Source organism: Candoia aspera, chromosome 1, assembly GCF_035149785.1.
Source record: "Candoia aspera isolate rCanAsp1 chromosome 1, rCanAsp1.hap2, whole genome shotgun sequence".
NCBI classification, from domain to species: Eukaryota; Metazoa; Chordata; class Lepidosauria; order Squamata; family Boidae; genus Candoia; species Candoia aspera.
The window spans coordinates 52,825,893-52,853,310 of NC_086153.1; the positions used below are offsets into that span (position 1 = coordinate 52,825,893).

General features: G+C 38.4%; 1 protein-coding gene across 1 annotated transcript in view; it reads right to left on the minus strand.

The window, feature by feature from the left end:
• Window positions 1-1,182: 1,182 nt before the first annotated feature.
• Window positions 1,183-27,418, minus strand: part of NVL (nuclear VCP like) — an 83,049-nt gene continuing 56,813 nt past the window's right edge. The window contains exons 19-23 of the mRNA XM_063304129.1: window positions 23,131-23,237; window positions 12,879-12,955; window positions 8,805-8,893; window positions 5,277-5,356; window positions 1,183-1,706 (exon numbers count right to left, since the gene is read on the minus strand). Of these exons, the coding sequence (XP_063160199.1) occupies window positions 1,662-1,706; window positions 5,277-5,356; window positions 8,805-8,893; window positions 12,879-12,955; window positions 23,131-23,237 (398 nt within the window). The 3' untranslated portion in view covers window positions 1,183-1,661. The remainder of the gene's footprint in view (window positions 1,707-5,276; window positions 5,357-8,804; window positions 8,894-12,878; window positions 12,956-23,130; window positions 23,238-27,418) is intronic.

The window sequence follows — 27,418 nt, forward strand, 5'->3', positions numbered from 1 at the left end:
TTGGACATGACCAGGGTCAAACCCAGTTCATCGCTTTGCCTAGTCCTATCAGACCCAAACTGACCTTCCCTGCTGCCAGACAAAGCCCTCTGCAATTCCATCCAAACCAAAGAATGGTAGCCTCACCAGCAAACAGTGCAGCCCAAGGGCAGCTCTTACAAGGGAACCGCAACCTAGAGGGTTTCCGGGGGATCACAATTTTTTTTTAAATGTATTTCAAATTCGGGCAACTTCACATTAAAGAGGCAAGTTCCATTCTTCATTTTTAGTTTAAGAACACTGTTAATACATATATACAGGCCTACACATAAAACAAATAAAATAATTTTGTAACTTCTGGCCTATATTTGAGCCGCAATGTGCAGGGGTTTCCTGAGGCCTGAAAAGTATTTCAAAGGTTCCTCCAGGGTCAAAGGTTGAGAAAGGTTGACCTAGAGAACTCCAAAGTTCCAACCTCTCTCAGCTGATGACCTCAACATTTCATCTCCTTTAACAATGGCCTTCCCCAGCTCTGCTGACCTCCTGAAAGGCCCGTTTTACCTAACAATAGAACTAACCCCAGGTACACTGAAAAAGACCTGCCTGGCTTCCCCAAACTGGCCAGCAAATCGGATTCCTAAGATTTTCTACCTTGTAGCTTTCAACTTCTGTAAAAAATCTTTGCTTTTCCATTGTTTGCAATAAACATAGTTTTCCTCCCCAGTGTTGGGCTTCTTCTTTAGATTGAATCCATGACACACTGTTGGAGAGGGCAAGTGGTTCTTGTAACTGCCACCAGTATCTGAAGTCAAGTTAATATGCTGTAGAAGTTTTGCAAGCTGACCCTTGACTTGCCAGAATGCTATTTGTTATTTTGAGGAGGAAACACTTCATTGCTGAGTTTCAATGTCATCATATTATTAAAGCTGTTAACATGAAGAGTCCTAGGATATTAATAGTATAATCATAGTTGGCAAAAGCAATAATGGAAGTCCAAGGATTGCATTTATTCTGCTCCACCCTTTGGCCCTTGGCAAGCTTCAGAAGACTAAGTATGTCCCAATAAAAGTTCACCCATGCTGCCATTAACTACATACAGTACCTTCTTTAGAAAGGGAATAATCAACAAGAGACTTACATAATCTGTTACATATTATGTTTTCACTCAGTTATATCAAAGGAAAAAGTACAGTGACACAGATACTCGTGCTGAGCTTAGTTTATTATATCATTTGACAATACATACAACAAGCATGGATGTCCTTACATGGGAAGGCTGTAATGCCTACTGACTACTTCGTGTTTTCTTTTACTTGAAATGTAGATAGTGGGGACTTGCATAGTTTTATAGCAAGTCAGTGATTCACCTACTGAGTAAGTGTGCTGCACCATTTGGCAACAGATTCCTAGGCATTCAGATATCTTCCAGGACTTAGATCTCCTGATATTCAGGCAGGGAGATCTATCACAGAGATGGGGCTTTCAAAGAACCCTGCTACTAAAGGAAGAGCTAATTTATATGTTGATTCACAATACAATAATACAATTAACATACAAATCTTTGAGAAGGAGTTCAACAATTCTGAAATCAGTAGACATAAAAGTGAGACCGTGTTCTACATCACAAAAGGCCTTCGGGATCACGAGAATGTATGGCAAGGATTATCTATGTCATCCAGGTGTCATCTGCTCAATAACTGGCGCAGCTCTTCATACATTATTTGGTCCTAAAAGACAATTAAAGATAACCTAAGAATTGTTTTGTCTATTATAGAATACTTACAATATCACAATGAGCATCAAGCGGCTCTTAATTTTCCTAGATGCAGAGAAAGCTTTTGACAATTTGAACTGGAGTTTTATGTTTAAAGTCTTGGAAAATACGGATTTTGGAGAATATTTTATTCAGGGAATTAAGTCAATTTACAGACCTCAAAAGGTGAGCATTATTGTGAATGCTGATTTAGCTGAACCATGTCATATACGAAAAGGAGCAAGACAAGGGTGCCCTTTGTTTCCTTTGCTTTTTATTTTGGTGTTGGAAGTTTTCAGTAGAGATATTAGACAAGATGGACAAATAAAGGGTCTAAAGTTAAAAAAAGAGGTCTTCAAATTGAAGGCCTTTGCTGATGATTTAGTTTTGATATTACAGGATCCTTTGGGTACCGCTCAACATCTGATGAAGAAATTGAAGGAATTTGGGCCACTGGCTGGCCTTAAAATAAACAAACAAAAAACCGCCAAAGATGTTGATTAAAAATATGACTCTGTGATCAAGAATTGTTAATAGGTAAGTCTGTTTTTAAGTTTGAAAAAAAAGTTAGATACTTGGGGGTGATTTTATCAAGTTTGTCGTTTCAGAACAATTATGCTAAAATTTGGAACAATGTTAAAAAAGATTTGGTAAAGATGGGAAAAACTACAACTATCTCTTATGGGGAGAATATCTGTGGTTAAGATGAATGTTTTGCCCAGGATGTTGTTGTTTTTCAGACAATTCCGATTTTGACAACAGATTTACCATTTAAACAGTGGCAGAAGGACATTTCTAAGTTTATTTGGCAAGGAAGAAACCAAGAATCAAATATAAGTTCTTACCAGATGCTAAAGAATGAGGAAGTTTGGGTTTACTTGATTAGAAATTGTATTTTGATGCCTGTTGTTTGCTTTGGACGAAGGAGTGGATAACTGAAGAATAAGAAGTTATTGGACCTTGAAGGACATGAACTGAGATTTGGGTGGCACACCTATTTGTGGTATGGCAAAGCTAATAAAGATTTTAAAAATCATTTTGTTAGTGCCATACTGAGGGTTTAGAATAAATATAAAGTAAGATTGTCTCCTAATGTACTGTTGTGGTTGTCACCTCAAGAAGCATTTGTTAGAAGAGAAAATGTGGGGAAATTAGCTGGTTAAATTACAAAGATTTGTTGAACTTTGAAGAGGGTGAACCTAAAATTAAAACAAGGGAACAGTTAGAATTGGAAAGCTTTACTTGTCAGTTGTTTACATATGTGCAATTGTCAGAATGATTTAAAGTGGATAAAAAGGCTTTTAAATTTGCCAGTGGAATAACTCAGTTTGAAATGGAATTTTGTATAAATGATGAACATGTTATTACAAAGATGTATAAGCTGTTGTTACAAATAAACTTAGAAGATGAACAGGTCAAAGAATGTAAGAACTTTGGATACAATATTATGTTGGAGCAATGGGAGAATATGTGGAACAAAGGTCTGAAATTTACTTTGAATTATAATTTAAAAGAGAATTTTTATAAAATGATATACTGTTGGTGTTTAACTCCCAATAAGTTGTCAAAAATGTATAATGGGGTAACAAATGTTTCTTGGAAATGCTCTCTAGGTGAAGGAACTTTTTATCATCTTTGGTGGTCTTGTGAGAAGGCCAAAAATTTTTGGGATCAAGTAAGTTATTCAAAAGATTCTTAAAGTGGACTTACAGAAGAAACCAGAACCGTTTCTCTTGGGATTGATGGATAAACAGCTTGAGAACCAGCATGGGACTTTGCTTTTATACTGTATATGATAACAACAGCAAGACTTTTATATGCACAAAGATGGAAAGACTCACAAATCCCCACAGTGGAAGAATGGATGGTCAAATGAATGGAATTGTCTCAAATGGCAAAGTTAACAGCGGTGATAAGAGAAAATCCCGTTTTTGGATTTGTCACTACTTGGCAACCACTTTTGGATTATTTGCTTGTGTCTGAAAAAAAACCAAGTTTTGATTTTGGGGTTTGATGATTAAATGGTTTGATTTTATAGAAATAATGTTACTAAGGTTTAATTAAGCGTAAGAGATTACATCTGTATAATATGCATTTACATGTGTATTGGAGAAGGTCGGAAGTCACTCTTTTTTTCTGTTCTCTATCTAATTTTGCATTTTTATAATTTTTCTTTTTTCTTTCTGTATTCTATCTTATCTATATTCTACATTTTGTATTTTAACTATACTTTGAAAATCAATAAAGTTCTTTTAAAAAAACGAATTGTGAGGTAAATACTAGTAACATAGGGGAATAAGAGAGACAATAGCTGGCTAGAGGACTTGCTGAATAAAGGGCTGCAAGAATGTCTAACTATTAACAGGTGCAAAAGCATAATGGAATTCAAAATGATACATGGAATAACATACAAAATATTATTTCCTCAATGTTCAGGCTAGAAGTTTTCAAACTGTTCCAGGGAACTTCATTTTTCACTGATGGAACATGATATTCCTGAAAGAGTCGTTGTCTGTTACTGTTATATGTTATTGGGATTACAGGTGGTCCTCGCTTAACCACCACTCATTGTCAGCCTTACCAGGTAGACCAGACAGGAAACATGCCCAGATAAGCTAATTCTACTTTATTGTAAGGCTACATTAACTGAATCTTACAAGTCTGAAAATAGAATTGTCCTGCTGTCATCTTTACAGACTGAGAACTTAGGGAGGGTCCCTCCTGACCCTCTTGCTTGGCGCACTATGCAGCTGTGGGCTATGCTCCCCCTTATCTGACCGTTCCCTAGGCACCTTTGCCTGGTCTCCCAAGGTCATTCCCACATAACCATTATACTAGTTCAGTGACTGTTCAAACTTGCAGTGGTGCTGAATGAGTGGTACTTATGACTGGTCCTCAAGTGTTCTGGCTGTTGCAGTGCCCCCGTGGTCACATAATCATGAACTGGGTGCCTGGTTCACAATTACAATGTTGCAGTGTCCACAGTCACATGGTCGCCATTTGCGATCTTTGTCGGCTTCCAACAAGCAAAGTCAATGAGGAAACAGGCAGAAGGTCGCAAATGGCGACCATGTGGCGTCCTCACTTAACCTGTGGTGATTTGCTTAATGGCAACTGAGGATGTTCGAATTGTTGCTAAACAGCACAGTCATATGATATGTTTGTTTTATAACCTCATCGCTTGGTGATGGCAATTCTGGTCCCAATTGCCATTATTAACCAAGGACTACCTGTACTAGGGATTTAGCATAATAATAATCCTTCCAAAACCACATCTTCCTTCCTAAAAGATTTGTCTAATAGTCATACCACCAGTACAGTTGAAAAAGAAAGATGTGGCATCAGGTAGGAGACTTGAGTGAATAAAGGCTTCATGCTTTGAACATTTAAGGTACTTGGTGCATCCTACCTTTCACCCAAATTTGATCTATGGCATATTACATGACATTTTAAACAAGTTTGAAGCTCTGGGCCATGCCTATTTCTTTACAATGTTCTATGAATGATCTGTGTCACCAAATGAAAACTTAAAAGCATTTCTTACCTTTTGAGTTATAGAAGATTTCACTTTCTTAAAAGCTTCTTCAAAATGTTTTTTGGCAACTTTAATTTCCCCTGTGAAGACTACAGTACAATAAACAATGTAATTGCAGAAAATGATAATTCTGATAAAATAAAACTTGCATTGACCAACAAAATATTAAGAGTGGAAGGAGGAAAACAAGGAGTTCTTTATGAACAAGATAGGATTTGTCATAGAGTTACTTTCCCTCTGCTTAGTTTCCATGCATCTCCAAGCTGATTTCCCAGAACCAGGAAGATGTTGAAAAAATATGGAGTGCATCCTCATGTCTAATTCAATGGGAAAACATCTCCTAGTCAGTTTGGTTTACAAGATTCATCAAGACAAAGTAGTTATTGGGATTTGACCTCTACGTAATGGAGAAAGCAACAACCAAGATGTTCGAGAATATCACGGCCAACTAATTCTGTGACCATCATTCTACACCCTTCTGCTTAAAGAGATGAGAAGCTTGAATTCCACAACGGTTTCTAGCATTCTCTGAGAGCTGAGTTACACTATGTAAAGATCTATATGAAGTGGAAAAAAACAGCATCTGTGTTCAGAAATGACTAGTTTCCACTGGCTATTCCACTGAAAATGACTATTTTTTCAGTGAGGGAAGATATCTGCTCAAAAGTGACTAATGAAGACTTTGCCCTGGTTGATATGTTAAGACAGCACTGAAACAAAGTGAAGGGACATGTGCCTTTTCCCCTTCCACAGAGAGCCTCCATTATAAACAAGAATGTATTTCATAAATCATTCACCACAGTATTTCATTTTAGGATCATCCTCAGCTAAAAGGTATGAACCAGGGCTTTTAAAATGAGTAGTAATGCATTTTCCCCCTTTTTTGCCATAGGCACTATGGCTGCCTTGCTTGGAACTTTTCATAGCATGTGCCTATCAACTGGTACTTTATGAGGGCTGGTTTCATACACAAAGCTCCAAGAGTCAAAGCAGTGATGATATGCTTATTTTTAGAGTTAATAATCTAATCCAACTCTGCATTCCCAGCTAAAGTGATTACCCTCACTCTATTCCTATGTTTTGCTTACAAAAAAATGAAGTGTAACAGGAAAACCAGATAGCACTGCTTGCACAGGTACAACTTTGAAAACATTATTTTTGACACACACACACACACACGGAAACATTCATCAAATCAAGTCCAGTTAAAAGAATGTTAAAACTGTCATAACAAAGCAAGGCAGTCTGTGATATGTTAGAACTTTCCCTTTTGATTAATTTAGATCCTAACCTTTAATGTGTTTCCATTAGTATAGAGGAGGTTCATTGTGGAAATAAATTTCACATTTGCTGGCATTAATCAAAAGTAAAGAACCAGCTAATCTTCTACTTCATGATAGTTTGTTTTCAATCTTAAATCTGAAACCAGACTTCACATTATTTAGAACTGACTCTAATTTACTTATATGTATACCATGTTGAGAGAAAACTGCCCTAAAATATCTAGGCGAGATAATTCAGTTTCTATAGCCTGCTGGTTCTTGATTCCTCTACTATGACTGCAAACAAAGGAGGCAATTATACTGGTGGTTATACATCACAGACATATTTCACAAAGCCTTCAAGTAAACATTGCCATAGTTGTGTTTATCATCGATGGGAAGAAGAGACAGAAACGTAAGTTTGCTTACTCAAGGTTTCTATCTACCAAGAGCAACACCTGCATGCCAGAATGAGATTTCAGCTGTATTTTTGCATTTCCCCTTGCAGCAAAGAGGGTTCTACCAATCAGTATATTTTATTCTAAATCACATCCCTGGTTAAATTAAGCTCCACACTATCAGCTATTTTGATTGGTGATGGCTCTCCAATATTTCAGGCTCAACTCTTTCTTAGACTGCATCTAACACTACAGTTGCTGCTTAGCCTTGCAACAGCATCCTTTATTTCATCACTTTTTACAGAGGCTCAACAGTGCCATGGCCAACCAGTTACATTTCAGTATTTTGGATATTTTACCCTTTTTTTCTTCATACTTATTTGAAGACAGATTTAAAAAAAAAAAATTATAGTGCCAGTCAGCCTGGTATAGACAAAGAACTACTGAACTTTTCGTGGCTACCAAACTTCTTTTTTTAATCTATCAACTGTGTCCAATTCTTGGAGATTGCCTGGACAAGTCCCTGCAGTTTTCTTGGCAGGTTTTTTGGAAGTGGTTTGCCACTGGCTCCTTCCTAGGGCTGAGAGAGAGTGACCGGCCCAAGGTCAACCAGCTGGCTTTGGGCCTAAGGCAGCTGTGAGGTTTGAGTCTGCCTCTGACTCTGAAAATGAAACTTATCTGGAGTCAGAAGAGGAAAACGAAACTCATCAGGAAGGATTTGGAGAAATAAAAACTAGAAGTGACTCAGCAGAGTGGGAGAAATCAGAGACGCTGATTGGACAAACTTCGGAGGGAGATTTAAATCAGCACTCCCAATCAGTGCTCAAGAAAGACAAGCAGAGAAACGTGCGAATCAAAAGGCAGCCTGATTGGCAGTGGGTGAGAAAAGGCGTGGGAAAGATCGTTTTAAAAGGCAGGCGTGCCAAGAGCAAGCTGCTGGAGACAACCGATCCTTTGAGCTCACAGCAGCTGCGGAAGAGTCCTTATGCCGGTCAGAAGCCTTGCCTGTAGTCAGCAAGGAACCAGAACCAGTGCTTTCTGTCATTGCAGATCTGCTTCCTGCACACGCCGCTCCAGTCGAGCCTCTCCTTGCCGTCCCTGCCGAACACAGCCTCGCATCCAGTTCCAAGCCTCGCCTTGTCACTCCAGTATGATCCGGTCTCGTCTCCAGTCTCAAGCCTCGTTGTGATGTTCCAGCCAAGTCCAGCCTTGCCTCCAGATCTGAGCCTTGCCTTGACGCTCCAGCCAAGTCCAGTCCTGTCTCCAGATCCAAGCCTCGCCTAGATGCTCCAGTCCAGCCTTGTGTAGCCTCTGCATTCCAGCCTAGCCCAACCTGTGTGCCAGTTCGCAGACTTGTGTCTCAAGCCTCCTCTTTGCCATGCACTCTAGCTCCATCGAGTCTTGCAGCTTCAATAAGAGAATTAGTTGAGTTCTGCCTCGCTGTTTTGCCACAATCTGAACCTGCAGCCTTGCCTGGGTGTCCTTTACAGCCTGGGTGGACTTAATTGAATTGCATTGTCTATTTTATTACTAGGACTTTCGCTGTTGTAAATAGTTGTTATCAATAAAGAACTTAATATGCCTGGCTGCCTCACAGTCTGAACAGGACATCAGGATTAGAACTCATGGTCTCCTGGTTCCTAGCCTGATGCCTTAACCATGACACCAAACTGGGTCTCTACCAAACCTTTAATTAACAACTACTTTCTTTCATTGTTTTTAGTGTGAGTGACTTTAGTTTAGAACAATCGCACAACAGTTTCGCAGGTTTTGTTGGAACTCTGTAATAAAGTAATGCAAACATCCTAATGTTCTTTAACATCTAGTGATCAAGAAAATCTGTCTTAAGTTATAGTATGTAATCTCTCCCTCCTTACCATTCCTGTTTGCGGTACTGAATATTGTCATTTTCTGTTTCAGGGCACAAACAGAAGCTTCTCGCACTAGAGCTGAAAGATCTGCTCCTCTATAAAGAAAGAAAATAAAAAAGCAATTGTACTAAGATAAAACTCATTAAAGAGAAAACACAAAAGCATAACCAAATAATTGCTAGCATTCAGTGATAACAAGATACTGCAATACTTCTCAATGTATTTCACAGAAATACAAGTACATACCCAGCACACTTCCCCTTTTGGGGTAAGCAGTTATGCATAAATACGAAAGCAGTACAAAATGGCAAACCCCCAAAAGCATAAGGTTAGAAAAAGAAAGAGAAAAAGAGTTAAATTTAGTTTATACCAGTTCCATTAACTATTATGTCTCTGTGCCTCACTATCCTTGCTTCTACCATATCTATTATATTTTAAAGAAAACGATGGAGTATTACAGCTGTGTACAGTATAATCTGTGAACTGGCAAAAATATTTTATTTCTGTGTATACGTGTGTGTAAAAAAATAAATATGCCAGATGAATTAGTATTACAACTGAGTGTGCTTTATTTTCTAAATAAATAATTTTAATCAGTGGTCATTCATTTCATTACTATCAAATTAAGTGCTTGTTCTCAGCCTGCCCTTTTTCTGACTGTAGCCTCTGGCTATGACATACATAGATGCACACATGTATATCCATACAGCAGACATATACAACATATACATCTATAGCATACACATATATAGACATGCACACATTTGTTCAGGAAGAGACTCTCCAGGGTCAGTTTAGTGGGGGTTGGCATGTTAAGCTGACACAGTAAGGTAGCTGGGCATTGTCTGGGATATTATTTATTTATTATTTATCAAATTTGTCACCGCCCATCTCCTCCCAGCAGAGGGACTCTGGGCGGTCCACAAGAAAAGTAATCAGTTAAAGCAATAAATATAAAATACAATGCAATGTATAAAAAATATAAACACCGTTAATAAATAACTACAAGGATAGGAGTAAAAATAATATTAATTGTACGTAGAATTCTCCCCAATCCTGAGGTACCTCTGGGTGGCATTCAGTGACGAATATAACAAAAACAAACAAGAACCCCCATCATAATAAAAACATAATTAGAACACAAAAACAGGCTCCAGACAGGTGCTCGCAACTAGCTAACTAGAGCTCGTTGGCATAGAAGAACAGGAGCTGTTTCCAGGGGCAATACATACTTGGATGGGGATATTGCAGGGCAGAAATTTTTATTAACACCTTTAAAATCTAATTTTGGGGGGGAACTGCTTTCAGTTCAGAGTCATCTTCCTTATCAGTGTATCAGGTGATTGATTCTGAATAATAAATTTAAATCAAACAGTTAAAACTAAGAATTTCCTTATATAAAAACTTTTTAAAAATTGCTATAGTTAGAAAACAGTTTGAGCAAATTATTTATTGAATTTATTTACCCCAGCTACTAAAATCTCTTGGTGGTGTAGAACAAAAACAAAACCACAGTTAAAACCAGTGACATTAATTAAACTCAACAGTAAAACCCCCGACAATAAAAAAAAAAAAAAACTGAGATGTGAGGCAGATCAGAGAAGGCTTGACAATGAGATGTACTGTGAAAACTAGCTGGATTTTCTCAGATGATCCCAATGAACTCTGTGCATGTGTATGTGTAACGGATACACAGTACAGAGAAAGTCATTCTCTCAAGTACTTAGGCTCAGCTAACATGGGGCTTTAAAGGTCCAAATTCTGTACTGCATTGGAATAACCCGGCAGTCATTGTAAATGGGTTTTTCCAGAGCAGCCAGCCTGCTAAGTTCTGTAGTAACTGAAATATCTGGGTAAGATACAAAATCAGTTCCATGTAAACACATTATATTATTTAAGCTTGGAAGTTACTTATACATGTCCTGCAGATTAAGGAAACATTCTTCCAGGAAGGGATGCACTTGGTGTATGGCGTAACTGAATCTGATAAAAGTGCTCTGCTTCCATCTGGAAGATCAACAGACATTCAGATTCAGAAACACCTCCAAAAACTCCTTTTGGGAAAAATGTAACTTAATCCAGAACAGACAGATTTAGTATTTTTGGGGTAGTATGAACCTCAAAATGAACATCTCTGTCTTGTCTTGAATCCATTGAATGATCTATTATCATCCAGCCATGTGCTATTGCAGACAGGCATTCAGGGGAGACACAACATCATCTGAAGATGTTACAGAGAAACAGATCTGGATGTCATCAGCATATTGATAGCACTAAGCTCCAAATGCCATAAACGTTTGACAGACTGCCTCATGATAGTACTTCATACAAAATGATAAAATATGGGCTAGATGATAATGTCAGACTCACAGCTGAATGACTATGCCCTAAGCATCCTCATTAATGGGGCCATTCAACTTAGAGAGGATTATCAAGTGTAGTGCCACAGGGCTCTGTCCTAAGTCCTGTGCTGTTTAACATTTTTATCAGGAGCTTGGATGACAGAGTTGAAGGGACACTTTGCAGATGACAGAAAACTTGGAGGGGTGGATAATACTTTAAATGAGACAGAGAAGATTCCAAAAAATTTAGACAGACTGGAACAGTGGGCTGAAATAAATAGAATGGAATTTAATAGGAAAGTTCAACATCTGGGTGAGAAAAATATAAAGCACAAGTAAAGAATAGTGAAGGTCTGACCTGACAGTAGCACATGTGAAAGGGAACTGGAATTCTTGTCAACCACATGTTAAACAGAGCCAGCAGAGTGATGCTGCTGCTAAAAAGGAGATGTTATCTTGAAGTGCATTAATCAGAGCATAGAGTCCACATCATTGAAAGTAAATGCTCTACTTTATTCTACCCTGGTCAGATCCCATTTGGGATACTGTGTCCAGTACTGGGCACCACAGTTGGAAAAGGACAGTGACAAATAGGAGCTAGTTCACAGCAGTCCTAGCAAGATGGTGAAGGTTCTGGAAATCAAGCTCTATAAGGAACTGTTAAAGGATCTGGGTATATTTAGCTTACAGAAAAGGCAACAGAGAGAGATATCACAGCAGTCTTCAAATCAGCAGAGTTATTCTTCCCACAACAATGTTCAAACAAAGAACAGGCTCATCAATACCAGACTGAGCCATTTTGGTGTGGTAGTTACGGTGCTCGCCTAGAAACTGGGAGTTCTAAGAAGGGAACATTATGGTTGGAGTTGCAGAAAATAAAGGGATATAAATCTAGTAAAGAAATCCATTAAAACTCTGAAGCCATTTTGAAATGAGTCAAGATAATCAGCATTCTCCAGAACTGTCTCCAATGGAGAAGGGACAACTTCACATCTTCCTATTAGTTGTCTATTTCTGAGAGATCCAGTGCTGGGTCAAAGTACAGGTCTAATAATCTAAAAATTGTCTCCTTTAAACAAGAAGGCATTCCACCCAACTCAAAAAGGTATCAATGATTAACTAATAGTCTTTTGTCTAAAGCTTACATGCCAATAACTCCACCAGGAAAATTAAAATTGGCACCATTTAAAAATGCAATAGTTTTACTGAATTTTTTTTGTCTCAGAACAGGATGGAGAGCAAGCTAAAACCTGAGTTAATAAATGCTTCTGACACAGTTATATATTGATATAATGAAATAAATCTACGTAGAACTTGCTTCTATCATAAGCAAGCTTCCCAAAGGCCAGAATACATTCAAGGACTTTGTCTGGTATTTTTCAAAAAAAGGTTTATGACACAAGAGCTGAAAAGATAAGGAATCCCTGTACTTTACACACATGCAGTTTTATTTTCTTTCTAGTTCTGAGCACTGAATGTTTATAATGCAAGCAAACACCTACAGCCGTGCTGAAGCTTTCAGGATCAGTGTAGGTTACAAGGGAAATTGTAGATTGTACTAATTCAGCCTTGTAAATTAATAATAAATGTACTAGCCTGCAAACTCACATGTTCTATGCTGGAAATCACCATTCTTCTCTAAAACAAACCAAGCAATTAATTCTGAACAAGTCTGTTCTAGGGCATACACGTTCCTCTGTATGCCCTTGAAATTGATTACAAGTAGGATATTACTCACGTAAAGTAATCACAGCAGGGATTATAAGCAATTTCTTCAAGGTGTACATCAGTGTCAAGTGGGGGTTGGGTCCCATCCTATAACCATAAAAAAAGACATTTAATTACTTCAATACATATGGGAAATCACATTGTTTATTTAATTTATATATAAGATTTCTGAGTTGTATTTTGGATCTGAACGCTTCCAAAGAGACCAGTAATTCAAAATAATAAGTTAAGTTTACAAACCTTAAATAATCAGTTAGCAAATTTTAGAGCAAGAGAAAAACAATTTCGAAAATAGACATTGTAAAAAATACATTTAAATTATACAAAAGTGAAGTTGAACAAAACAACTAGTTTCAAAGTAAACAAAGGGGAGAACTATATTCCTTTGGGAAACAATTTCACAACTGGAGCGTTTCACTGAAAAGGTCCTGTTCCTTATGGCCATCAGCAGCATCAGTGGAGCAGTGGGGGGTGGGGAGCAGACTGATGAAAGCAGTGTTGTGCTGTTTTTATGATTTATTTTCTATCCCGCCTTTATTATTTTTATAAATAACTCAAGGCAGCAAACATACCTAATACTCCTTCTTCCTCCTATTTTCCTCACAACTACAACCCTGTGAGGTGAGTTGGGCTGAGAGAAAGTGACTGGCCCAAGGTCACCCAGCCGGCTCTCATGCCTAAGGCGGGACTAGAACTCACAGACTCCTGGTTTCTAGCCCAGCACCTTAACCATTAGACCAAACCGGCTGTTGTGATGAAGCCATACCCCTTTTGTACATCCTGTATATGATGACACGCATGAATGCCCCAAAGGGTATAGAGTTTGCAGCATGATGTTGCTTTTGCCATTTTGATGAAAACAGGAAGCTTCTGCTAACACCCATGGTGCCCATCAACCTAGCCCTTAATGGTCAACTTCTGGCTGTGATGATAATCTGCAGTTCTTGAACATTCCCACTAAGCTTTGGAAGAAATCACCTCATCAACATAAAAAGCAACTTTCTCCAACTAATAAGGAGTAGATGCATTCTGAAAAAGTCAAGTGGAGATGTTAGAAAAAGTGGGTACATCTGGTACAATATTATTCAAAGGCATACTAGTAAGCTTTTTGGATTTTTCTGGTTTCTGCTACTTCTGTTGACTCAGAAAAGGTGGTTTTAACTTTGGATATTGCTACTATACGTGAGACACAAGAAATCACAATTTTTAAATAGCTGGTTGTGATTAATGTTTAAACATACAGATTATGTTATCTCAATATACTGCTAAAGTGGATGAAACTGAACTGAAGATCACTTGTTTTGATTTTCACCTGTTTCATCCACTTTAGCAGTATATTCAGATAACTTATAGATTATATCACAACCAGCTATTTAAAAATTAAGATTTTTAAAAATTTAAAATCTCTTTAAGCAATTCTCTCTTGTGCCTGACCCATTACCCACCCCTCCTTGCTGAGTGAAGAGACTGGAGAGGAAGGGATTACAAGAGAGTAAGCAGGCACACAATGGGGAATACACTGGGCTGTTTGTGTAGTGTTCTTGAGGCTCGCAGCACCACCGCATTGCTTTTGATGTGTATTCCCCACTGTGTGCCTGCTTACTCTTTTGTAATCCCTTCCTCTCCAATTAATGTAAGTACAAACATTAATTCCCTTCTTGCTAATTATTCTAGTGCCAGAGTGAGCATTCCAAAGGGTGGGAGAATGGGGAAAGGAAAGCACGGTCACCATTTCCCGCTTAGTGACCCCTTTGCTTAGTGATCCTTTCACTTAGAATAGAGTTGCCGGTCCCAATTGTGGTCACTAAACAAGGACTACCTGTATTTAATAAGTGTAAGGGGGCCTTCCAAAATCTGGAAGTAAACTGACTTCCTCGGTTTGAAATGATGTGATTGACCAATCCTCTATTATCTAAAAATGTGGTCCAAAAATTGCTGAGCTGGGCTGTTGAGAGGCCCTTGCAAGAAATGATTTGGATCAGTTTGGTAAATAAATCCATTACTGCCAAAATGCTGGTAACACACTAGGGGTAGACTGGTAATAAAATCCAATGAAACAGTGTCCCAGGGCTGTGACAGTGCCTTTAGAGCAGCTTTTCTTAACCTTTGACCCTGGAGGAACCCTTGGAATATTTTTCAGGCCTTGGAGAACCCCTGCACATTCAGGCTCAAATAAAGGCCAGAAGTTACAAAATTGTTTAGTTTAATGTGTAGGCCTGTATATATACATTAACAATGTTCTTAAACTAAAGAATGGAACTTGCCTCTTTAATGTGAAGTTGCCTGAATTTGAAATAATGTTTAAAATAAATTGTGATCTCCCAGGGAACCCCTAGTGACCTCTGGTCACCCCTAGTGACAGAATCCTGGTTGAGAAACCCTGCTTTAGAGGTTGCAACTGGTTTTGCTCTGTGGCAGATTATAACAAGATGAAACAGAATCCTTAATATCTGCCCTTACCCATAGCCACCAGAAGTCCCTAAGGACTAGGTGTTGAGTTTTAAGCACACACACCCCCCCCCCGCCTCCTGCTGTTTCATCGTCATGGCAGGGGTGAAGTACTTCTCTTAGAAGAAGAGGAACATACAAATGACCATTGTGCAACAGCTGCCCCCCTTCCACTGTGAAAGGTGAAAAATTGCCTTGTTGGGCTCCCTGGAGGTCATCCTGGCATATGCATCCTGCTGCTGTGCTCTAGTCCAATCTAAGAGATCAACAGTCTGTCTCCCTGCTCCCAGCTTTTGGGCAAGGTCTGACTTACAGTGGGACTCAAAAGTTGCTCAGCTGTAGCATGGCGGTAGATGGGTGTGAGTGTGGTATGTTATATTCTGACTTACATGAGAGGGCATCTGGAAGTTTGTTCAGTGTCCCTGGAATGTAGGAAATGTAAAAATAAAAATGAGAGAAAAATGGCACCCTCTGATTTGTTGAGGAGTGAGTAATCATGCATTCTGCAGAACCTCTAAATTCTTGTGGCCTATATGAATTTGGATTGGGTGGGCAGCTCCTTCCAGCAGGTGCCTCCATTGTTGAAAAGCAGTTTTCACTGCCAGCAACTCCTTATTGAAAATGCCATCATTCCTTTCTGCTGGGAAAGCACCCTGGAGTCAAATGCTCATGGCAGTAGATCTGAGTTCCCTTCTTTCTCCGCCTGGAGTAGAACTCCTCCTATTGCCACATCTGAAGAGTCAGTCTGTCCTATGAGTGGGTGGGTAGGGTCTGGGTGACTTAGGAGAGATTGTAAAGTGAAGAGCTCTTTTAAATCTTGAAACACCATTTCCTTTTGAGTAGACCAGGAGAACCATGTCTTTTTAAAGAGCTGAGACAGTAGCTTTATGCAGTCAGAAAAAATTAAGGATGAATTTCTGGTAGAAGTCAGCAAAGCCTGTTGTACAACTTTCACGTTATAGGGAGTAAGGTGGGGAGTGGCAGTGCCATGATAGAACAGATTGTATCTTTGCAAGATTCATTTGTATGCCTTCGGTTGAGATCCTGTACCTCAAATTGTCTAATTGACGCAGGTCAAATGCACACTTCTCCAGCTTGGCAAAAGGTTTGTTTTCCTAGAGCCTAGGACCTTTCTAACGTGCATGTCATGCAAGGAGGGATCTTCGTAATAAACCAGGATGTCATCTAAGTACACCAGCACATACTTGTCTAAAATGTCTGAAAATATTTTGTTCATGAATCCAGAAAAGACAGCCACACAGTTAACTAAGCCAAAAGGCTTCACTGTGTATTCAAACGTGCCGTATCTAATATTGAATACTGTTAGATATTTGTGTCCTTTCATTCTGATCAAATTGTAAGCGCTTTTAAAGTCCTACTTTGTAAAAATGTGTGCCTTTTGTAGCTGGTCTAGGAGATCTGAAATAAGGGGCAGAGGGTAGTAGTCTTGAATAGTTATTCTGTTCAGTTATTCTATTTGTAGTTCTGAATGGTAATTGAAAAATTAAAGATTAAAACTGGTTTTCTAATTAAAGGAATTTTCCATGTAGCTGATGAGACTGCTTTGCTTTGGATACACATTATGTAATAAATGCCATAGGTAAAACTGTGCCACTGCAGATTTTTCTACAGATATAATAAATGATGGGGAACCTCTGGTCCACGGCTGAATTTGGTTGACCAACCCTTCCCATCTCATTTTGCAAAACCGTGAGGAGCTGCTTGATGCAAAGAATCCCTGGGACTTAATTCCTTAGGGTCTCTATTATTCCAATTTCTGCAGACAGGACGAGACTCTCTGCTATAATGTGAGAAGAACTGTGTTGAAGGACAAGGTTTCAGGGGTTTTGGAGAAGAAAAGCTGCTCCTCCCGATATCACCTGGCTTCACAGAGAATTGAATCTGACATTTTAATGTAAAGAATAATTCTAATTAAAACAAATGACCAACTTATTCTTTGTGTGATTAGATACAACATCATCTACAGTCATTTAAAGAAAGATACTACCTCAGGCAATAACTAATTATCCTTATAGAAAGGGAAAGTAATTCTAATACACTTACTGCATTAGATTTGTAAAGCAGAAAAACAATTCTTATAAAAAATGCTCACCCCTTAGGAGCACATCATAACAAGACCTGAGAAATTAGATTAGTATGAAGAATGAGAAAATACTTCCAGAGGTTCAGATATGAGTTTACTTGTCCAAACTAAACCCGCCAGTCTAGATAAGGAGCAGAGTCCAGCAAAGCTGGGGAGATGCAAACTCTAAGCAAGCAATCAGGAGCAACAGGCTTCCCTCTCTCTCAGATGAGCTGGGAAGGAAAAAGGAAGAGGCACCACTGTGCCTTTCTTCCATATGGGAGAAGGAACTCTCAGGAGAGAGTTAAAGATCAGTTGCCCAATCCTGAGTGAATCAGAAGACATTAGTCATCTAGGGAAAACATGGAGATGAAAGATGTGGTTATATTATGGAGTGATCAGAGCTGTTCTTTATGTCTTTGCTACTATTTATTCTGTGTGGGTGTGTGTTGTTGCTGGCAAGAATCCTGATTTTCTTTTCTCCTTTCCCCACTGTCCTTTGAATGCTTAACCAACTCATTATTCTATTCTTCCTGTTAGGCATTTTTTTCTACTGTTTTGTCAGAAGCAGCCTTCCTGTAGTTTATACCCATTATACCATATCCTGAATTGTGGAACAAGAGAGGACAGGTCCTGACCTTCTTCTGTATGGCGTTCTTTTAATTATTTGAAGAGTGTTAACATATCCCCCTCGATCTCTTCTTCTCAAAGCTAAATATTTCCAAAATCTTCATAGGTTTTCTCTCTTCATAGGTTTTCATTCTAACCTGTTCATTCTTGTTGCTCTTCTGTGAATCTGATCTAATTTGTGTGTGGTGCCCTGAACTGAATAATATTTTGAAAAGAGTCTAACTAACACAGAATAAACTGGTACTACTTCTTGTGATTTGGAAACTATTCTCCTTTTAATACAGACTAAGACTGCATGTATTTTTTTCAAGCATACTTATTTTCTACCTCAAAAGGGCCAAGACATTGTGTTGTCAATTCTCATCAATTATGATCACAGAAGGTTGCAGAAAGAGGGCTGGGAGGCTGCATTCAATCCTGAGGCCATAGGCTGCCACCCCTGGCTTAGCACAATTTATAAAACAAGTTTGTTTTCCCTTCAGCTCTGTTCCATCGGCACAAAGAGGTATTTGTGATGGCCAACATGAGATTTACAGTATATCATTCTTGTTCCCATCAGAAGAGAGAACCCAAACTACACATTCAATAGGTACTGCCCTAATTTATGAAAAGACGCTACTAAACTTTTTCTATATGTGTCTTAAGTTGCACAGTAACAAATGCAATTAGAAAACAAGGCACCCCATGCTCCTGACATAATTTGTACTTCAATAACATTAAGTTAACTTATTGGCCTCACCCTTTCATCAGTTCCAGCAATCATAAACAAAGCTCAGTGCAACCTGAAGAACCCTCCTGTCCTTTTAAGCATGAGAGGACAGTTTGATTGTATAACAAAGTTTGGATTATTTCCAGAGAGCTGGTTACAAACAAATTTATGCTCACATTGAGGAATACAAGGGTTATGTTTGGAATAGGTTTTCAGAAAACCAGATTAATTCAGCCAAGAAAAATCACGTAGCAATCTTGAACCAGTCAGTGGCAGGATTAATAGATGACAATACACTGGGGGAATGCAATCTCTGGATCACAGCCTCTAAGATCCCTGGTTCCATTTGTGGTCCCAGAGCCACCCCAAATATACTGGGGATACGCTCTTATGCAGTCCTGAAATCACTGAATGAGGATATAAATGCAGTAAACAAACAATATTTAATAAATATTTGTATTAAATATCTTCGTGGAATATTTGTAGTAAATACATAATATTGAAAAAAATTAAAACAGAATTAAAGACAGGTAATTGCACCATCCATCCGATCTTTTAACCAAGAGATGAGGATTACAACCATTCAGATGTTCAATAAATCAAACTTTATTATGTGTTGCCTTTTAGATGCTATCTACCTCGGCTACACGCTGGTAATAGACAGGATAAACTCAATGATGGGTAAGACAAGAATTGAAACTGGTCTGTAGCTATTCCGGACAGGGTCGGATAGATTACTCTTGACTGAGTTCTGCATTAATAATTTGCAGAGGGTGCCAGAAAACCAGGCCAGGGGCTGGCCACGACCCTAAAACAACAGCTGCTTTGTCCTGTTAAAACAGTACCATATTTAAAGATTCAGAGTTACTTAGTAGAAAATACTGAAGTGGAAAACCTCCATACAATGAATTCGGTGGGATTTAATAATTTAAACTTAAATTCAACAAGGTACTTTATTTCAAACCAGGCCAAAAAAGTCACAGTGTGGCTAATTTAAAAAAAACACAATTTTGGCTTGGGCACTGGTGTTAAGTAAGAATCAGGTTCTACTTGCATGTTTGCATCAGATAATTATATATAGAATCATAACTGTTTACTGCTGTAAAGACATATTATACTTTATATATATATTCTTTCTGTTATACTTTCACCTATTTTTAAGCATTTCTTACGTATTTTTATTTGGTAATGTATGTATTTTTGTGTTTTGTTCTTTTTTGTTCTTTTTCTGTTACTATTTTAAAAGCAATAAAAAAAAGTACGAATTAGGTTTGTAGGGGGAGTGGCCAAGAAATCTTTAGCTCTATTATCACCAGACCTTGGAAAGGAAATTTCTCTTTCAGCTTAGAAAAGCAAATTGCCGAGAGCAAAACTACTGCTTCCACAGCTTTTGCTTTGTGATATTACACAAAGTTGTGTTTGGAGTGACCATCCAACAACCATACATTGATACCATTTTAATCGCACTGCCAACTGAATATGTCAATCTTTCACAGAAGAAAACTCTTCTCCATAAGGAAATTAGGAGCTTGCTTTCCAAATACATGAAAAGGAGAATTTGAGAGGGTATGCGTAAGAATTTGTTGAGAGTCGGCAGAAACGATGTAGACAATAGATCTGTAAAGCTAGTAACACAGCAATGAAGATTTCCCTCCTTCTCCCAAAGTGAGGAAAAGACGGTTCACACAGGCACGTGTTTAGAGAAGGCTCTCCAGGAAAAGCATCCCTGAACTTTTACTTGTCTACCTGCTTCCCAAACCAGCTATTTTACTTGTCTGCTGGAATTCAGTCTAGTCCAGCTGTCTTTCCCTCTAATCAAATGAAGCAGTCAGCAGTAAATGCATAACCCCTCCCCTGCCCGTATTTCTCTCTTAATACTGCTTCAGTTTCCCAGATGCCCTTTACTCCTGTTGAACAGCTGCAGTTACAGTCTTTACACCAGGGTTTCTCACCCAGGGTTCCCTGGAGCCCTAGGGTTCCACGAGAGGTCACTAGGGGTTCCTTGGGAGATATGATTTATTTAAAAAATTATTTCAAATTTGGGCAATTCTCATTAAAGAGGTAAGTTTCATTCTTTATTTTTAGTTTAAGAACACTGTTAATGCACGTATACAGGCCTACCCATGAAGCAAATATAATAATTTTGTAACTTCTGCCCTATATTTGAGCCTGAATGCGGAGGGGTTCCCCAAGGACTGAAAAATATTTCAAGGGCTCCTTCAGGGTCAAAAGGTTGAGAAAGGCTGGTTTACACATTACTTAGAAAATAATTGCATAGAGTTCAGGGAAGGACTTATTCTTAGGTAAATATACAGATAAACGCAATCTTAACATTGCGTTTCATGAATAAAGGTCTTTTCCCATTTTATCCTTCTTTCCTCCCTTCTGTAGCTATGTACACATTATTTCCTACATTCTGTTCTCTTTTGGCTTAATTCCCAGTTTCTTATCCCTCTCATCTCTGGTTTTCCCCTTTTACATCTATACATTTTTACTCAGAAATATGTCCTCCTGAATGTGCTAAGGCTTTAATTTGACTGTTCCCCTCCACCCTTGTCTAAAAAGTGGTTAAGGTGTTGATTAGGAAACTCAGGTTCTGGCCTACCTTGGAAGCCATGGAAGTTCACTGGGTGACTTTGGGCAGTCACTCTTTCGTAGTGCAACCTACCTCACAGAGGTTTTGTTGTGGGGAAAATTAGAGAAGGGAACACTATCTATGCCATTAACATATTCTGTACAAAAGAAGCAATATATAACAAACAAACAAATTAATAAGGATGCTATGATGGTATCTCAGTTTTCCATCTCTCTTTTTTGTCTTGCTGTCTACTGATGCTATTAAGTAGTTACAGATAGTCTTCAACTTACAACCACAATTGGGACCAGAATTTCTGCTGTAAGTTGTTGCGGTTGTAAGTTGAGTCATGTGACTGGACCCAATTTTATGACCATTTTTACAGTGGTCATTAAGCAAATCACAGGTTGTTAAGCAAATCACAGCAGTCGTTAAGCGAATCCAGATTCCCCAATGGACATTTTTTGCCAGAAACTGTAAATGCAAGCTGGTTGCCAAGGGCCTGATTTGCAATCACATGACTGCAGGGGCGGTACAATGGTCATAAATGCGAGTACAGGCCATAAAGCACTTTTTCTGAGGCCGTCATAACTTTGAACTGTCATTAAATGAGTCATAAGTTGAAGACTACCTATACTAATAGTAGATACTAGTCCCTCAAAACTGAGACAGAAATACCAATATTGGAGGTTGGTGACACCCAATTCAATGTTTGTTGATTATCTCTGCAAATTTGTACAGTATTATGGATGAGTTATATTAGAATTCCAGTCTATAGTAACTAAATCTGTATTTTTATAGACCTACATATCTGGAGAAAAGGTAATTATAACCTCTCCCATCCTATGCCACCATTTCTGCACTACACCTTTCTCAAAGGGGCAGCAGTAGAAAAATCAAATGGACTCAAAATTCCCATCTTTTTAATGCCATTTATATTTTTATTTAAAAATATATTAGCCCTTTCTACAATATAATAGTGCCTACTGTGGAATAAAATAGATAGCTCATGACAACTGAAGGAAACACCTTTTATTCCTGAATATGATACTGTAGTGTCTTGAGGTACATGAGCATAAAATGTGAAATGCTGCACAAAGTACTCCCTTTTTATTGCCAAGCTTTTTTCTTTTCTTTTTTTGATTCTAACCCAAAAAGATAATTTAAAGGCATGATGCATAAGAGGGTAATCCTCTCCCTTTGTATATATTGCTTTTCTCTCTCTCAACTTTCATATCATTTTGGTTACAAAGGTCAAGCATTTATGCATTCACTTGGTTTGGAATCGCATCCACTGGACAGAGCGGGATATATATTTGAGATATCTGAGTAATTGTCGGTATTATCCAGTTTCACAAAATGGGCTTATCTATGGAAATGGTGAGGTTCACTTTTGCTTTGGTGTAACTTACCAAAAGTAATATTATCATTAGATGAACACTACAGAATACAGTCCCAGTCACTGTATCATAAAGAGCAACAACAAAATGCTATACAAACTAGTTTTTAGATCAGAAAGAATAAAAAAGATCCCTCCCCTTATACATAATTCTTGAGAAACTGTTATGCAGCAATGTTACTTTCATCATACTGAATTTGCATGAGATAATGAATCTGTATGTTGCATTTCTTCTCAGGTCAAGCAGATGGACAGTATGTGCAAAGGCATGTCAGATGAAAAATATTTAGTTACCCATTTCTCCCCAGTCTTGCAGGTTTCACAGACACACAACCCCCAAGGAAGGTAAAAGTATACAGAATGTTACTGCATATGTAAGACTCATGGTTAAGAACAGTATTGGTTTTTTTAAACTTACTTTAGTAATAGTCTTTAAAATGGCAAGACGATCCGAAGGTGGTGGCAAACCAACATAGAGTGTTTTATCCAACCTTCCTGGACGCAAAATAGCTGGGTCTATAATATCTGATGGAAAAATGGGAAGAGAGTATTAGATGGATGCAAAACTTTAAAGAAACAGTCACAACACAACAAAGGGAAGAATTATGGACCAAATCCATAAAATTTACTCTTCCAAGTCACAACCTAAAAGAAAATTCGTACAAAATGTTTTACAGTGGTATACAACTCCATGAATAATCTCCAAGATAAACAAATCATACAGTAATAAATGTTGGAAATGCCAAGAAACAGAAGGAACATTTTATCACAAGTGCTGGATGTGCAAAAAAACTTAAAAGTACTGGAAAGATATACATACTATAATGCATAAAATTTTGGAAAGTAAATTTTGAATGAAATCAAAACTTTGTTTAATTAGGCAACATCCCAGAATATATCAACAAGAAATATCGTAATTTATTGAGATACATGCTCACAGCAGCGAGAATAAATTTTTCCCGACTTTACAGGAAAGATACAATTCCAACAATATCTGACTGGGAACTTAAACTTGGAGAATATGCAGCAATGGCAAAACTAACAGCATATACAGCAGAAGTTTAATCAAATGCAACCGAGAATGGTTCCCATAGATACAATATATTATATAGCAGGACAATATAAACAGTTCCAGTATAGCTTCTAAGGGGGCCTAAATGCTCAGAGATATTGCAAATTGGTAGAGCCACAAAAAGGAGGGGGGGAGTTAAAAACCAACTTTTAAAAAAAAATTACCTTTCCTTTTCTCGTTGATTTTGTTTTGTCTGTTTTTTCTTAATATGTACAATAAATGAATAAATAACAACACCTACTACAATTATATACAATGGAGACCTTTAGTATAAAGCATTCAGCTTAAGACAGAAACATTTATCACGTAACAAATACATGGGGAGTCCTTGGTGCTCTCTGAGCCTTGTGCTTTTCTTGCAGATGTTTCATTGCCAGACTAGGCAGCATCTTCAGTGCAAGAAGGGAGTGGCCTTGCTCTCAGTTTATATACCGTGGCTCGCCCTGCTTGTGTTGGTAGGGGTGTTGTTCTCTCCTTGCGAGTTCTTTGATCGGGCTGTTGTTTGCTGCTGGGTTGATGGACTGAGTTAATAGTTCCTTGATTAGGGTATTGTATACTTTTTGATTTTTCATCTGGTGTTAATCTTTGCATATCTGAGTGTTGACTGCTAATGAGGACGTGTTCTGGTCTTTTAGCTTCTCTATTGTCTCTTTTGAATGGTATGTAAATGTTGTTTACCTCTATGTGTCTGTTGATGGCTGACTTGTCTGAATGCCAAGCTTCCAGGAATTCCCTAGTGTTTTTGGGATTTAGCTTGGTCTTGATACAATTACTGCAACAATGGATGCAAACACTGGAACAGTCAGGCATATGGTGCAAGACCAAACAGCATTTTGTTCTGTTATACATAGGGTCGCCATGAGTCGTAAACGACTCGGCGGCAACTAACAACAACAACAACAACAAGATGCTTACAGTTTCCCAGTTGAAAGTATGGTTGAGTCTGTCCATGTGTTGTGAGAGTAAGGAGTTTTCATCCTGTCTTCTGACTGCTAGTTGGTATTTGTGGATGCGCTCTGCTAGTCTTCTGTCTGTCCTACATAATGTCTGTTACAGTCTTTGCACTGTATGTTGTAAATAACTCCTGTTTTTTCTTCTTGAGTTACTGAGTCTTTTGGTTTGCTTAAGATGTTCTGGAGGGCTTTGGTTGGTTTGTGTGCTACGGTGATGCCGTGTGGTTGTAACAGTCTGTTGGTAGTTTCCAAGATGTTTCTGATGTATGGCAGTGTTATCTTTTTCATAGGTTGTGTTGGTTGGGTTGTAGTGGATTGAGTGGTCAGGCACTTTCTGATAAAGTTGTGTGGGTATCCATTTTGCTGGAAGATGCTATACAGGTGGTCTGTTTCCTAGTTTTGGTTTTCTGGGTTGCTGCAGTGCATTTTTGCTTCTCTGAATAAAGTTCTTATGCAGCTCCTCTTGTGGGAGGTTGGGTTGTTGCTCTGGTAATGGAGCACTTGGTTGGTGTGGGTTGATTTCCGGTAGACTTGCGTTTCTAGTTTGCCATCATTTCCTCTACTGATAAGGATGTCCAAGAAGGGTAGAGTGTTGCTGTTTTCTTCTTGCCTTGTGAATTTTATTCCTTTGAAGATGTTGTTGATGGTTTCATGTGCTTCCTCCAGTTGTTCCTTTTTTATGACAAAAGTGTCATCCATATACCAGATCCATACTTTGGGTTGTATGCGTGGGAGTGCTATTGTTTCTAGATGCTGCTTTAGTCTCTGCTATGAGTCCTGAGAGTGGTGATCCCATGGGTGTCCTTTGATTTGTTGGTATATTTGTCCATCAAACTGAAAGTAGGTGATGAGGCAGAGGTTGATGAGGTCCATGATTCTGGGTATTTCGCTCTTAGTGTATTTGGCTAGGTCGGGTGTGTTATGCCATGGATTCTTTCACTAGTGCTGGGTCTATGGATGTAAAGAGAGCTGTGATATCGAATGACACCATAATTTCATCTTCCTCTATTTTTAGGTCTTTGATTTTCTGGAGGCACTGTAGTGGGGAGTTGATAGAGTATTCACTCTCCTCTGTGAGATGTCCAAGTTTTTTTGTAGGTTCTTTAGCTATGTTGTATGTGGAGGTGCCTGGTAACAATACAATTGGATGAAGCGGTATGTCGGGCTTGTGTATTTTGGGACACCCGTAGGAGCGTGGGAGGATGGGTCCACTGCTCTTCATCCGCCACTGTTCTTCTTTTGTGATTTGACCTTTCTTGGTGAGGTTGTTAAGGGTTCTTTTGATCTGGTTGTCCAGTTTCTGTATCGGGTTGGTGTTTACTAGGATGTAGCTTTGTTAGTCCTCAAGTAATTCTTTGGCCTTTTGTATATATTGAGCTCTGTCCATGATGACGGTGGTGCGGCCTTTGTCTGCTGGGAGGATGATGATAGTTTGGTCCTCCTTTAGGTGTTTGAGGGCTGTTCTGTCCTCTGCTTTCAGTGGGTTCTGCTTCTGTGTTCTTCTGGTTTGTGGTATGATTATCTGTCTTATGTTCTCTTGGGTTTCTGTGGTAAGTCCTGTAGTTTTAAATGCTGCTTCTGAAGCTGCAAAGAATTCTAACTTATTCATCAAGAAATACATTGATGTAATCTGGAGTTGTTTATTAATGCCACATTTTGCTCTGGATGTAAAAATCAAACAAGCTTATGCTTATCAACACTGACATTACAAAAATCTATATACTAAAACTCTTGTGTCTGTAACCTTTAACTGGGCAAAATGGTGCAGTTTTGAACCAAAGTACTTCAAATGGGCTACCTTACAGAATGCATCCAAAATCTGGGAGCCATGATTCCCATGGAATAGAAATTTGGCAAATTTTATAAAACATTTTATGACATAATACAAAATGTCATAAAACATTTCCTGTGGTCAACTCCTGATGTTTGACTGCTATACAGTTCAGTATGGATGACATGGGCTATTTTCAAGACAGATTCATCTCTGAATATCTCCCTGAATTTTTAAGAACTTTTCCAGAGAAGGCAGTACATTAGAAGCTCTGCCACTGTTGAAGGCACTGAGGGATCTGGTAAGGAAATATCTCTGAAACGATGACCCAGCGGGTCACAGGTTGTCTATAGTTAACATTGATATAAACTTCTTTATCTTTAAAGGTTTAAGTTATCCAAACATTAGAGTGTTAATAATCTCTAGTCAATACTGTATAAACACCACAGTATTCAAATAATATAATGTACTGCCTATATCTTAAATACAATAAAACAAATAAAAAAGAATATTACTCATCCTTTAAATACAAAACAGAAAGCATATGAAGAACATCACCCAGCAGGCACAACACAAGATGTTGCTGGGAGCAAAAGCAACATTTCTAAAACTAAGTATCTCAGCTCAGTGATAGGGATGCCATAGCTTACCATCACCAGTGTAGCTCTAAAGCAAGTAGATGTGTGCAGATCTCTTGCTTCATAATTACTGCATGTACTGCTTCAAATTCATACAGGTAATCCTCACTTAACAATTTGTTTAGTGATGGTTCGGACATACAATGGTGCTGAAAAAACTGATTTGCAACCAGTCCTCATATTTACAACCACTGTGGCATCCCCCCAATGCATGATCATGATTTGGGGGCTTGGCAACAGTTTCACATTCATGACCGTCACAGTGTCCTGTG